The 13878-nt window shown below is 33.9% G+C and overlaps 1 protein-coding gene across 4 annotated transcripts in view; it reads right to left on the reverse strand.

The window, feature by feature from the left end:
* Window positions 1-13878, reverse strand: part of HYCC1 (hyccin PI4KA lipid kinase complex subunit 1) — an 80833-nt gene that overhangs the window by 13140 nt on the left and 53815 nt on the right. For all 4 annotated transcript variants that reach the window (XM_004263441.3, XM_033440394.2, XM_033440390.2 and 1 more), the window contains 3 exons: window positions 11035-11151; window positions 7982-8069; window positions 7121-7280 (listed from right to left, as the gene is read on the reverse strand). In XM_004263441.3, the coding sequence (XP_004263489.1) occupies window positions 7121-7280; window positions 7982-8069; window positions 11035-11151 (365 nt within the window). The remainder of the gene's footprint in view (window positions 1-7120; window positions 7281-7981; window positions 8070-11034; window positions 11152-13878) is intronic.

The following is a 13878-nucleotide window of genomic DNA, read 5'->3' on the forward strand; positions in this document are numbered from 1 at the left end:
GCCTTATGTTCACATGTGTCAATTGTATTTTAGCTCTCTGGTCAATATGTCCTTTTTCTTTGTGTCACCCAATATTTTCTAATATATTATTTTGTCTTCCATGAGTAAAAGGTCAATATCAAAAATGTCAGTTAAAATTCATGCAATGCTAAGTTTGGTCAGAAGGAAATGCTTATTTTTGGTTCTAATGTTTTTTTATCATCTATATTGGGAAAAGAAAATTTGTTCCTCTAACAGCATTTTAGAATCTAAAAATAATGGAGCTTCTCAAAATGATTTTTTCTAAATTTCTTTAAAAAGTTTAAACAACTTTTAAAATAAAAACATAAGCATTATAAATTTCTAATTGTACATGTAGAATTCCAATAGCCAATTCTTTAAAGTTTGCTACTTTTGAGTTTAAAATTACCATTTCTTCATTTTTCAAAATGCTTTTATAACTATCAGCAATTTTGTTTTTCCTCAAATGCTTTACTTATAAAGTCATAAAATCTGATTAACAAAATAAATGTTCCGTGTCAAGATTTATGGCATTTACCTTCTGCAGTATCTAGAAAGACTAGCTTAAATGTTTTGAAATTTTTACAAATAATCTTTTTTTAATATTTAACTAAAATATACCTCTTATAATTATTCCAATTTGCTCAACAGTTAGAAAGTTATTAATGTTCTATTTATCAATATATTATATGATAGAAATTATTAACATTTTCTAAATCAATATCCATTTTTTTAAATAATCAGTTTTAAATAAACTATTTTCCAACATGAATTGCATCTTTTTATTGTTCCATTTCTTATCTCATCTAATAAGTTAGTCCTAGATCACTGGGCAAACTGAAACAAGTCACATTTTTTGTCATTTTTTAAAAATATAATCACAGGTATCTTTGAATTTTATTATAATCGTTTAAATTTATTTAACTACCTTGGCATCCTTTAAATAGGAACTTAATGCTGAAAATGCAACAAACAGCTGTAACAACATGAAACTTCACTTTCTTTAGATTCACTCTATGTAAACTATATTTTGTTTCATTTTTCACTTAAACATTCCATATAATTAATTAAATACTCTAAAATTCTCAGGGTACTGATTTGGTAGTACTAAGTTAGAAGACTTAACAATATATATAGTACTTATTTTCCATTCTTTTTCACTGCTTAAAACTCTGTACTCTTGGATCTCCTAAGTCAAAATAATGATATGCAATATTATAAAAATAAACCATTTAACATATTCCAGGACCAAAAGCAGGGCAAAATTCAAAGAATCTAGATTACAAATATTGCTTTTATTGTTACACCTACCTGTTGCAAACAGTTGTAACCGTACATAAACGAGAATATAAGTTCAATCTATTCTATTTACCTGTCAATTTGGGATTGAGACAAGTATTAAAACAACTTTCTAAAAAATCCTGACTGTAATGGTGTTATACATGTCAGATAATAAAGTACTATACCTCAGGGCTTTAGAAATTACAAAAAAATCATTAAACTGATCATTACTATTATATCACATATGTATACTTTTTTGTTTGATATAACACTCCAACTAAACATGTTTGTCTCAAATTGAGGAAAGCCAATGAAAGGGTTGATCAATCACAGGATGATCTGAATAGCAAGCTGGCTAAAAAAGGCTTATCAAGAATACAATTATTGAGCAGTTAATAAAACAAAGTAAATAGTTTTAAATTAATAAAAGTCAGCCTTTACAGAGTGCTTTAAAGCATACCAAAATGCTTTTCACTGACTTGTCTCATTATCTCACAAATACACAAGTGGAAAAAAGGTGGGCAGTAATAAAGAATTAGGATTTCACTAGATAAGACTTTTATCAGATAACTAGTTGGCAAAAATTATAAGCACTCATTATTTGCAACAATAACTTAATTAGAGGACTTTCATGGAATGGGTATTTCAACAACCATTTTAAAAGAAAGGAGGAAAGTTGTTACATTGTTCCAAATATAGATAATTTTTTAAAAAGTGGAAGAGTGAGTCATAATGGTGGCGGTGGTGAGGAAAGAGACAAAGAAAAAAAATAGCAATTAAATTTGCTCTGGGAGAGGAGAAGGAATGGAAAAGTACAAGGAAATAATAAGTATAGATTGTATAATAGAATCTTGTAGAGAATCATTCAGGGATTTAAGAAAAAGGGCTCTCATAGCTGAAATGGTAGATAATGAAAATAGCTTTAGAAGCAACATTTAAGAATAACTATAGAACAGAAGCATAATTATAAAGAAATACCTTCTGTTTTCCTTTTAGTTCTGTTTATTTTTTAAACGTAATAAATATTTAAGAAAATAAAACTGCATTTTTATTATTAATTTAAAAAATTGATTATTTCACGTTTTATCTTATTTTTCTTATTGGAATTTTGATTCTTGTGACAGTCATAATCTACTCACATTCTTCTCTTACCTTACTTAATGATTTTTAAAATCTTTATTCAATTATTATCTTTCTCTAATTGCATTTTACTTTCAAATTATGACTTCTAAATAGCCCTCAATCTGTAGGTGGCTCAAAAATCTAGATTTAAAAAATACACACTAAGTGAAACACAATATGCTTAAAATAATTAACAAATCTATATAAACAAATCTATATAAATATATATAAAGCTATTAATTCTGAAACTATGACCCTTGAAAGTCAAAAGCAGCAACTCTACATTGTAATTTTACTTTCCAAACATATGTATTGACATGGAATTATGAATTCATTAAACCTTTCTCAAAAATTTATACACAAAGTTTAAAAAGTCTGAAAACACAACATTAAGTTAAGCCATGCCAGTACAATATTAAAATAATTAAGTGAAAAGTGGGGAAAATCAGGCAAACACACTAGTTCTCAAACATGTCTCTCCAAAACAATACTTCAGCTGAAACCAACCTTTCTTTAAAAATCACCCTATTTAGTCACTGTCTGATCAGAATTAAAATTACAGGGCCTTGCGACATCTCCCTGGCTTGGGATGTTGATAGTCAGGGCGGATAAAGCATGCTGACAGAGGGCAGTGGTCAGAGGGTATATGGGAACTCTGTACTTTCCACTCAATTTTGTTGTGAGCCTAAAACTGCTCTTAAAAATAAAGTCTATTAATAATAATAATTTAAAAATTGAACCGTCCAAAATATAATTCTAGAAATTTGGGTTGTTATTTAACAATAATAAGATGATGGCAAGGGATATATGTTCTGAAATGTGTGGAAATGCTAAAGCTAAAGTAATTTTTTACCTTCCAAAAGGACATTTTCCATTAAAATATAAACTATAGATAAATTCTTAACTTTAAGAAAAGAATGGCAGATCTGTGAAGCTTCAGAGAATCCTGAAATATTGATACATTCTAAAAGAGCTCAGAAAAAAATTTTTGAATGCAAATGATTAAAATTGTTCCAAATTAATTTTCGAAAGACTAAACCATGAATTGGTTTTGGCTGTAAAGACAAAGAGATTTTTTCTGTTACAAATAATAAAAAGAATACATGTGATTAACTGCTCCAATTTAATGTATTTGTTTGCGTGTGCAATTTCTGGTGACTCAGATGTGCAAACACACTAATGGCTTAATTATCTACATTCCTTAATGAAAAAGGGAGATGGAAAGAAAAAAAGAAAGTTCTGCTTGGCTGCTTCTGTGGGACAACCTCATTTACTCCTGCCCCTCTTCTCCCCAGCTAGGATGGAAAATGGAGAAAAAAGGAGAGAGGCAATAAATAAAGACATAAATATGGAAGCAACCTAAATGTCCATCGACAAATGAATGAACAAGGAAAATGTGGTATATATACAATGGAATATTATTTATCCATAAAAGAAGGAACTCCTGTCACTTGTAGCAACATGGATGGACCTTGAGGGCATTATGCTAAGAAATAAGTCAGACAGAGAAAGACAAATACCATATGAGATTCCTTATATGTGGAATCTAAAAAAACTCCTAGATACAGAGATCAGAGGTGGGAAGTGGGAGTGGGTGAAATGGGTGAAAGTGATTAACAGGTACAAACTTCCAGTTATAAAAACATAAGTCTTGGGGATGTAATGTACAGCAATGGTGACTATAGTTAATAATAAGACTGTATGGTGTATTTGAAAGTTGCTTAGAGAGAAGATCTTACAAGTTTTCATCATGAGGGGAAAAAAGGGTAACTATGTGTGGAAATGCATGTTAACTAGACTTATTGTGATCACATTTCACAATATATCCATATATTGAATCATTATGTTGTAGACCTGAAACTAATGTTATATGTCAATTATATCTCAATTTTTTAAAAAGACACAAATAAAAGAAAAAGAGAAGAAAAAGGGAAGAGATCCAAGAAAAGAAAAAAAAAAAAGGGCCAATTGCTTTCTTCTTTCCCAGCACTAGCAATAACAAGGAAAAAGACAAGGAGTAGAAAAAAAAAGAGTATTCCTTAAAGTTCATGTTTCTTGTCCCTTCTCCTTCCCCAACCCTCATCATCACTGCCTTAAAGTTGCATATTCCATATTCCTACCGTATGATACAGTTCAGGGTCTGGGAAGAAATCCCTCCTCCTGGGAGGGTTGGTGTGGGAAGGGAATGGTAGGGATAGAGGTGGAACACGAAACACATTTAGCATTCCATGAAACAAAGAAACTCTAAATGTGTTTTCACACAGTCATAAACTAAGCTTACATGCTACAGTGCTGTGCTTCAGAAACATTATAAGATCATAAGGTTTTTGTGGATCACCCTGGAATCCACATGCCCTTTAACATAGTTTCCACAAAAATTAATGTATAAATAAAATTGTTATAATATATATATAATTCACATGTGAATGTAATATAATAAACATAATTTATATAAACAAATATAATTTAAAAATCCATTTACAACTTGAGAATGATCTATATATTTAAAAACTATAGTAAAGATACCTATCTTCCCCACAAGAAGCCAGTGTCAGCTAGAGCCCAGGACAATGATAAGGTGTTCAAATAGGAATCAGGACCATGGAGATGAAAAACAGAAAAGCTTTCAATTCAGCAAAACAGGGTAACAATGAAAAATACTGCTCTAGGAAGGAAAGCCAAGACTACTCTAAAAAGGGAGAATGCAACCTACCTGTAGAGATAAATAAGGACCCTGGACTAGGAATATTTTAGAGTCCACTGGATAAACAGAATTCACACTGCAGAAGAGTGGTAAACAAGACTTAGCTACATTCTACATGCGCCTGACTTGCTTTTCACAATTCGTGCTCTTTAAATCCTCATCCTTGACTTTTTTTTTATCATAAACAGGAGTTGCCCAAGTGTTAAGAGTTGTTAAGATTGAATAAGTGTAGGGAGACAGGTGACAAGTAAGGTTAAGGCTGTAGCCTTAAGACACTGTGCCAACCCTTCAAGTGGTAGCCAATATAAAATCTGGAAGATATGTAAGAATCTAGTATATACAATATATTGAAGTAGTCTTTTCTTGCTTTGGTAATTTACTGCTATACAATATTTCTGGAAAATTATTTCTATTTTATTGCACAGTACACATCTTATTCCATTAAATGCACTTATGGACACATACACAAATCTTCTTTCACACATACATATGTGCAAATACAATTAAACTTCAATATTTCACATTTTTAACTGCAGGACCTATATTTTTCCCCTAGTTCCCAATATGTCCACCTAAATAGAAAGAAGGGTAAGTGAAAAGGAATTAAAATTCATTCTTGCATTTCCTGTAGTGGTAATTTTGGAGCAATTATGGCCACAACAGACGCATATGATCTGGGTCATTGCCTCTGTGTATATTTTCACTTGCTAATGCTTAAACAGAAAACGGATCTCTAGGGGAACATGGTGATATCTAATTAAATGACTTTCTACCTGTAATCTAATCCCAAACTGTAGCATAATTTTCACTGAAGAAACTGATGTATGTTTAGACGCTGACTATATGTCTTAAACAGTAGCATAATTTGCCTTGATAATGGCAAATATTTACCACCTCTTTTGTGACTTCCTAAAGGACTTTCGAGAATTGGTCACATTACTTTAAAAAAGGAAAAGATTGAAAATGATCATTGGTTAAGCTGGAAAATTTCATCATCATTTTTTTTTGGACATACTGTCTCCTAGATTCCCTGAGTAGAAACAATGGCAGCTGTTCTCATCATCAACTTTCTATTTCGTAGTGAATAATCTCACTCTTCTCACTTTTGCATTTTCACTATAGATATCATAGAGACAACTGGAACTATCAAATATACCAAAAGGAGCTACCATTTTCATTGCAGTTTGTAGCAAGGAGAAAACAGACAATCGATTTTGTTTTACTCCAATATATATGTTTGCTTGGAGCAAAGAAATGGCTTTTTGCTTCCCATTCTATGGTTAACTTCTAGGAAAGTGATAGTAATCTCCTTACACTGATTCTTGCCGACTACAACAACTTCTAGGTAGGAGGCGAGTTATAAAAAGAATAAGAAATTAAATAAAAAATAATAAGTTATAAGAGAACGGAGAGAGATGGAAAGCATTAAGAAGGTCATGGTAAATAAAATTCACTTCCAGTAGAATTTTTAAATAATAAAATGAAGCAGTCAAGAAGGGATACTAAAACAAACAATCTTACAAGAAAATTAACTTCTAGAAAATACAAATGCCTAGAGTTGTATCAATACCATGGGATTCTTTACCAAGATGTCCAGAAGAAAATGTTAAAGTCCCTATTGGTTGTTCCATTTCAATATGCAAGTTTACCTGCTAAAAAGTTGAAAAATCAGAAACATTAAGGAATATTTGCAAATAGTTGTGAATAGAAACCCAAAATGTATTAATAATTGAAAAATGCATTTCCTACTCTCGTACTGTGTTGAAATAAAATTTAAGAGCCAATACAATGTTTAAATAAATTTTCATCCGTATATGTAACACAAGGGGCTCTGTATTCTTATTGCCTGCCATTCATGGATAAGAAATGAAAAGTTAAAGGTGATCCAACAGCTCTTTATTCCATGCCACTATGATATTATTTACCACATTTAGAAGTTACAGCACCTTAAGTACAGAGAAGAAGGGGACAGCAATAACAATCCTCTAATTTGAGGAGTGTTTTATTTCTTACCATGTCTTTTCCACCTATGACCTCTTATTGACATGCTGGTTACTGCATTTCTCGATATTCTAGAGGAAGTTGGTGTGATTTCAACTTGAATACACCTTGTACCCTCCTTACTAGATTTCATGGCACCATGAGGCAATGAAGCCTGTATTGCATTGGCAACCTAAAAAGGAAAAATATAGTTCAAGATTGGCATTAAACAGATGTATTATTATACCCTTAGATAAAACAAGATGTTAAATTCTTTTTTCAATTTGTTTATTGAAGTAGAGCTGATTGACAATGTTGTGCCAACCTCTGCTGTGCAGCAAACTCGCTCAGTTATCCACAGACAGATACATTCTTTATTTATAGTCTCTTCCATTATGGTTTATCCCAGGATATTGAGTATAGTTCCCTGTGTAAGACATTAGGACCATGTTGTTTATCCCAAGATGCTAAATTTTAACAGATTTTTAAAAAGAATAATTCCTTCAAGATCTTTCATAAGATCCTCTAAAATGAGGAGTAAGAACGCAGAAGGAAACATGGTTAAAAATATATGTGATGAAATTTAAAATTCCAAAATACTAAACTATATTTCCAAATGCCTCATGCTAATTAATAAATGCAGCTTGAGCATGTTAATGAGAATATTCTTAGAAGTGAAAATGACTATTCATATCAGGCTAAGACATTAGCCTAATGAAATTTTCAAATTATATATACCTTTTTCGAGTAACAAATTTTTCCACTATAACAGGAACATGAATCACTGAGTACTGATAATGTATTAATGCACTACAAATGGCTACTTCTCAATTTATAGTTCTAAATTGAGAAATTTTAAATTACAAAATTTACATAAATAAGTGAGACACCTACCAGCAATGGCTCTGGATATAATTCTAGCTGGGCTCTGTATATAATATCATCCAATGCTTTTTGAGCTAGATCCCATTCTCCATTATAACTATAAAATTAAATGAATTATAATTACTTTAAATTAATTCTATATAACTGAACAAGATATAATGAGAAATTGTTTATCTTTAATAAAGAAAATAATAGATCGTATTAGCACATTGCTTAGCATTCCACCCTCATTAAATATATATTTCTAAATCTTTGAATTCCTTTCAACTGTATCTGAAAGCCTATTAATAGCAAAGAAAATTTTACAGATGTAATTTCTTCTCTAAAGAACATGTCTATTTATAGAACAGATAGCCAAAAAGCTAGGCAATCTCAAAGCACTTTACGCTTTCAAAACAAGTCAGAGCATAATAAATTATATACCTTAGAATAATGTTCAGAACACTGTATGGTCAAACTTCTCTGTAACTCCCATGGTTTTTAACGAAAATCTACAACTACTGTGGCTTGCAGCATCCTAAGTAGTTACTTCTTTGCATTCACATAGTCATTTAGAAGTGTACGTGACATATGCTGCAAATATCAGAGATATTGGGAAAAAAGTGCATGTGTATATTAGTTTTCAAAGATATGGCCAAACTCTTCCTAAAAATTGGCTAAATGATGGAACGGACAGAGAAATAACCACTTGCTCATCTGACAACAAAATAAAGAAGTGTGAATTACATCAAGTGTGCAAGTGAGGCCTAAAAAATGGAAGCAGCATTGCTCTCACCCTAAAAACAAGATAAAGCCAGGTAATCTACAAAATCATAACTTCTCATGAATCCAACAAGGAGCTAAGGTCACAGGGCAACCAAGTAGCCCGAAACCCAATGGCAGCCAGGTGCCCCTGAAGAGAGTGAGGCCACAATGCAGGTGGGTAAAAAGAATTCAGCTAAACTTTTCAACAAATTTCTAAAAGCCAGGTGTGGGCCAGTACAAAAACTCTGGAAGCAGATACAAGGGGACGTCACACCCACTCATAAGCTCTTCTCCACAAACCACCTTTAGGCACTCATAAGAAAAACTAAGCACAGGGCGGGGGACCAGAGAAAGCTGCTCTTGGTAGTGCAGGCCTGAAGGAGAAGAGTGGCCACCAGAGCAGGAAAGACACCAGACAGATCCAGCCAGACACTTTCAGTGGAACAAAAGTTTAAAGCCTTTGGGGAAAGAGCAGAAAAACCCTTTCACCCCGAGGGCGGAGGTGAAGACCAACTCACTCTCGCTGTGAGGGAGAGAAAAAGAAAAAAAGCCTCTGCATGTAGGGGAGGATCAGGAAATCATCCTATGCTGAGAAGAAGGAAGGCCAGAGGTCTCCTACCACTGGAGGAGGGGCAGGACCACTGAGGAACTCCCACCCAGATAAGCAGGGACATAGGGCCTGCTTAGAACTGAGGCTAGACGAGGACAACAGAAAACACCACTTCTCCTCCCTCCCACCCCCAACCAGGCTAGTACACATCTAGAAACATGGAGCAGCACTCTACTGCTGGAGGAGGGGCAAGAACACGGAGAGAGACCCTCTCTGAGGTACAGACATACCCGGAAAGCTAAAAGCTGAGGACGGAGCAAGAGTATTGAGGAAAAACTCTCCAGCAATAAGTAGCAGGTAACATAAAAGGAATTTGGAGTAGGTGGTGCAATATAGGTAATCATAGCAGCAATGAATCCAGTCCCAGCTCACTCCTGCCTACAAAAACTCTACTAGGATCCTAGAAAAGAGGCATATCCATTTCCAGGCATAAATAATATTTATCTCAATCTTTACTGTCCTACCCATGAACAAAATAATGATCAATCAAGTATTACAAAGCACACAAAAAGCAAGAAGAAAACAACCCACTATCAAGAGACAAAAACCAACTGAACCAAATTCAGAGATGACTCAGATGTTGTACTTACTTGGGAAATTAAAATAACTGAGATTAATATATTAAATGCTCTAGTGGAAAAGAGGGACAACATGTATGAACTGATGGGTAGTTTAGCAGAGAGATAGAAACTATAAAAAAAGCCAAATGAAAAGGCTAGAGATAAACACAGTAACAGAGATGAAGAACCCCCTCAGTGGGCTCATTAGTAGACTCAACATAGTCAAGGAAAGAATCAATGAACATGAAGATAGATCAACAGAACTTAATCAGAAACACAAAGCAAAAAGGAGAGAAAATAAAATAGATCAGAGCATCTAAGAGCTGTGGGACAATACTAATGGTCTAACACAGGGGTCAAGAAACTTTTTTTTAAAGAGCCAGATAGTAAATATTTTGGGCTTGTGGGCCATACAGTCTCCACTGCAACTAGTCAACTCTGTCACTGTAGCACAAAAGCAACCACAGACAATACATAAACAAACAGATATCACTGCTTTTCAATAAAACTTTTTAAAAACCAGGGAGCATGCCAGATTTGGCCCAAAGATCATAAATTCTGCCTTCAGTTAAGAAGCTTATAATCTACTGGGGAAAATTAAGGTATCAAGTGAATATAATATAAAGTATAGTAAGATATGTGTAGTAAGAGAAGTACAAAGTAGTAAAAGGGTGCAAAGAAAAATACTAATATCTCAAGTATCAAGTAAGACTGAGCATCAATATTAGAAATTAATAGCAAATTCATAATAAACTTTGATGAAAGAGGCTCTAAGATGTTTCTCAAGAATTAAAATTTCTGGAAATGGAAAAGGGATATTCATTAGGGAAAAATTGCTACTTGGAAATTACAGCAAAAAAAAAATTGAGTAATGAAGAAAGAAACTGTAAGTGTATTTAGGTGTCACTAATTTTCATTCTGTCCCTGAATTAAAGAAAGACGATGAAGTGTTTTAGTTGGTTACAAATTCTTTAGAATATTAAAAGATATGTTTTAAATAATAAAACTATTATCAAGATATTGATTCATATTTTTTTCACAAAAATATGCTGATTGTTTATTGAGATTATAATATAGCAACAATAAAATAACAGACTATAATTTTCCAAAGAGATCAAAGATTAACTTTGTATATGAAATAAACTTACAAGGCAAAATAAATTCCTGTTAACATTTGCACCATGAATCCTGAAGAAACCGGTACCCTGCTACTTATACCTTTGTATTTTCTTACATGTTGTCGAGGATATCCACAAACACAGATTCTAGAAAGACCAAAATAAATATATTTGTAAAATTAGTAAAAATTAAGGTAATTTATTTTTTAACATTTATAAGCCAACAATGTACGAGGTATGCTCTCATAACAAACCAAACAGCAATGAAACAAAGAATCTTTCAAAACAGAACGTTTGTCTGTAACATTTTACTGAGTAAGTTAGACTGGGAAAAAATGTAGAAAGCTGGGGGTATGTTAATATAAAGTAAGTGAACCAGATTATCAGAGTTGGTTCACTAATTTTGATCAATCATTATTACTGACCAAATTATTAATGATTTTTGGTTACCATAAAACATGAAGCTCAGCACTATTCATCATGAATAGCTCAGTGGTATGATCCTCTATTCCCGATAAAGTTCTTGACACAAACTGCAGGCTCCAAAAAAGTATTCTAAAATTAGACTCAAACTTCATACAGTATATCTTAATAAATTTCAGATAGATTGAAAATTTTTATGTTAAAATACCATAAGAGGGGACTTCCCTGGTGGCACAGTGGTTAAGAATCCGCCTGCCAATGCAGGGGACGTGGGTTCGATCCCTGGTCCAGGAAGATCCCACATGCTGCGGAGCAACTAAGCCCATGCGCCACAACTACTGAGCCTGCGCTCTAGAGCGCATGATCCACAACTACTGAGCCCGCGTGCCACAACCACTGAAGCCCGCGCGCCTTCCACTCTCTCTTTCTCCCTGCTTTCAGGATACAAGGCAGATGTAATAGTAGTGATTCATCACCATACAGACAAGAGTAAGACCATAGGGAATGGTAGAATCCCAAGAAAGAAGGAGCCTGAATACTTTAGAAACAGAGCCAATCTGCCCTCAGACCATCTATCAGCTTGGACTTTTATGTGAAAGAAAAATAACCACTTTATTTAAGTTACCATTATTTCTGTTAAAACAGCCAAACCAAAATTTAACCTGATACAGTACTCTTCCAATAATGCTACTATGCAACTTGGCCCTATAGGGGTTTGTATAAGCTTCAGATGGCACAATCGAAACTTTTGCTGGATTGTTTTTCATAGTGAACCTGGGAGAGATGCTCTTTTTCCTGCGTTCACTAAAGGAAGACAATGTAAGCTTTTAGCTGCCTGTGGTCACTGCTCTTACCACATAGAAGAAGCCTATCTTCAGTAAAAAAAAAAAGTACAATGCCAACAGATGAAAATGAGGTAAGAGAGAGAGAGGAGAGAATAGCCTGATAACAGTTGAGCCTCTGCATCTAGTTGACCCTGAGGCCAGTTCCATCCCTGCTCTTCCCAAGTACTAACAGCCAAAAATTTTCCCTTTGATATTAGGTAGTTTTACGTAGGTATCAGTCAGTTGCAAGAGAAAGAGTTCTAACTCTTACAAGGTATCTATGGGACATCTTGATGAAGATGTTTACTGAACTGGATACACAGGTTTAGAAATCAGGAAAGAAGTATAGGATTTAAGAAAGAGAATATGGTCAGAAAAATAAGTTATTGCTGTTATTACACAACTTTTAAAAAACAACATTGCCATAGCTCTAGGATGGTCAATCAACTTTTAAATTTACTTTAGGTAAGAACTAGAGAGATAGTTCTCTCAATTCACAAAAGAAATAGGATTCCAGGTTCTCTTGTTTTCTCTACTAACTACCTATAAGGAAATAAGCAGTTATCTGTTAAAGGCTGTATTTACTTCTTTATTCAGAAGTGCAAAGGGTTAGTGTCTTAGTCCGTCTGGGCTGTTATAACAAAATACAACAGACGGAGTAGTTTATAAACAACAAAAATTTATTTCTCATAGTTCTAGAGGCTGGAATCACAAGATCAGGGTATCAGCATGGTCGGGCGAGGGCCCTCTTCAAGGTTGGAGAGTTCTTGTTATATCTTCACATGGCAGAAGGGGAGAGAGAGATCTGGCTAAGAACACTAATCCCATTCTCAAAGGCCCCACCTCCTAATACCATCACATTGCGCATTAAGATTTCAACATAAGAATCTGGGGATGGGGGGAACACAAACATTCAGATCATAGCAGTTAGGGGGTTTTGTTTGTTTGTTTTTTAGCAGTTAGTTTTTAATAACTACTAAAACTTTACCCAAACTGTAGCAAGTGACTTCAGGAATTTTTCATTTATCAATGAAAAATTTTTAAAAAATAAAAACTGAATTATTTCCTTTAATCATAATTTTACTTAATGGATCACAAATCTGAAGTGGAAGAGATCATCTATCATTCGTTCATTGAACAAATAGTTACTAAGTTTTTACTGTATGCCAGGCATTTCTCTTGAACTCTAAGGAGACAGCAGTGAAAAAAACACCAAAGTTCCTGACCTCATGATATTCCAGCAGTTGACAGGCTATACCAAGTGAACAAACAAGGTAATAACAGTGTTATAAGTGCTAAAAGGAAATAAACTGGGGTGGGAAGGTGCTACTATAGAAAAGATGATAATGGAAGATCTCTCCAAGGAGGTAACATTGAGCTGAGACCCAAAATAATCTAGTGCTAGCCAGCTGCAGCATAACTCATAATGGCAACTCTTTACCCTCTTTTCTCCAGTCCTTTTTTTTTTTTTTTAAATAATTAATTTTTGGCTGCTTTGGTTCTTCGTTGCTGTGCGCGGCTTTCTCTAGTTGCGGTGAGCGGGGGCTACTCTTCGTTGCGGTGCACGGGCTTCTCATTGTGGTGGTTTCTCTTGTTGTGGAGCACGGGCTCTAGGCGCACGGGCTTC

Source organism: Orcinus orca, chromosome 9 (genome assembly GCF_937001465.1).
Source record: "Orcinus orca chromosome 9, mOrcOrc1.1, whole genome shotgun sequence".
NCBI lineage: Eukaryota > Metazoa > Chordata > Mammalia > Artiodactyla > Delphinidae > Orcinus > Orcinus orca.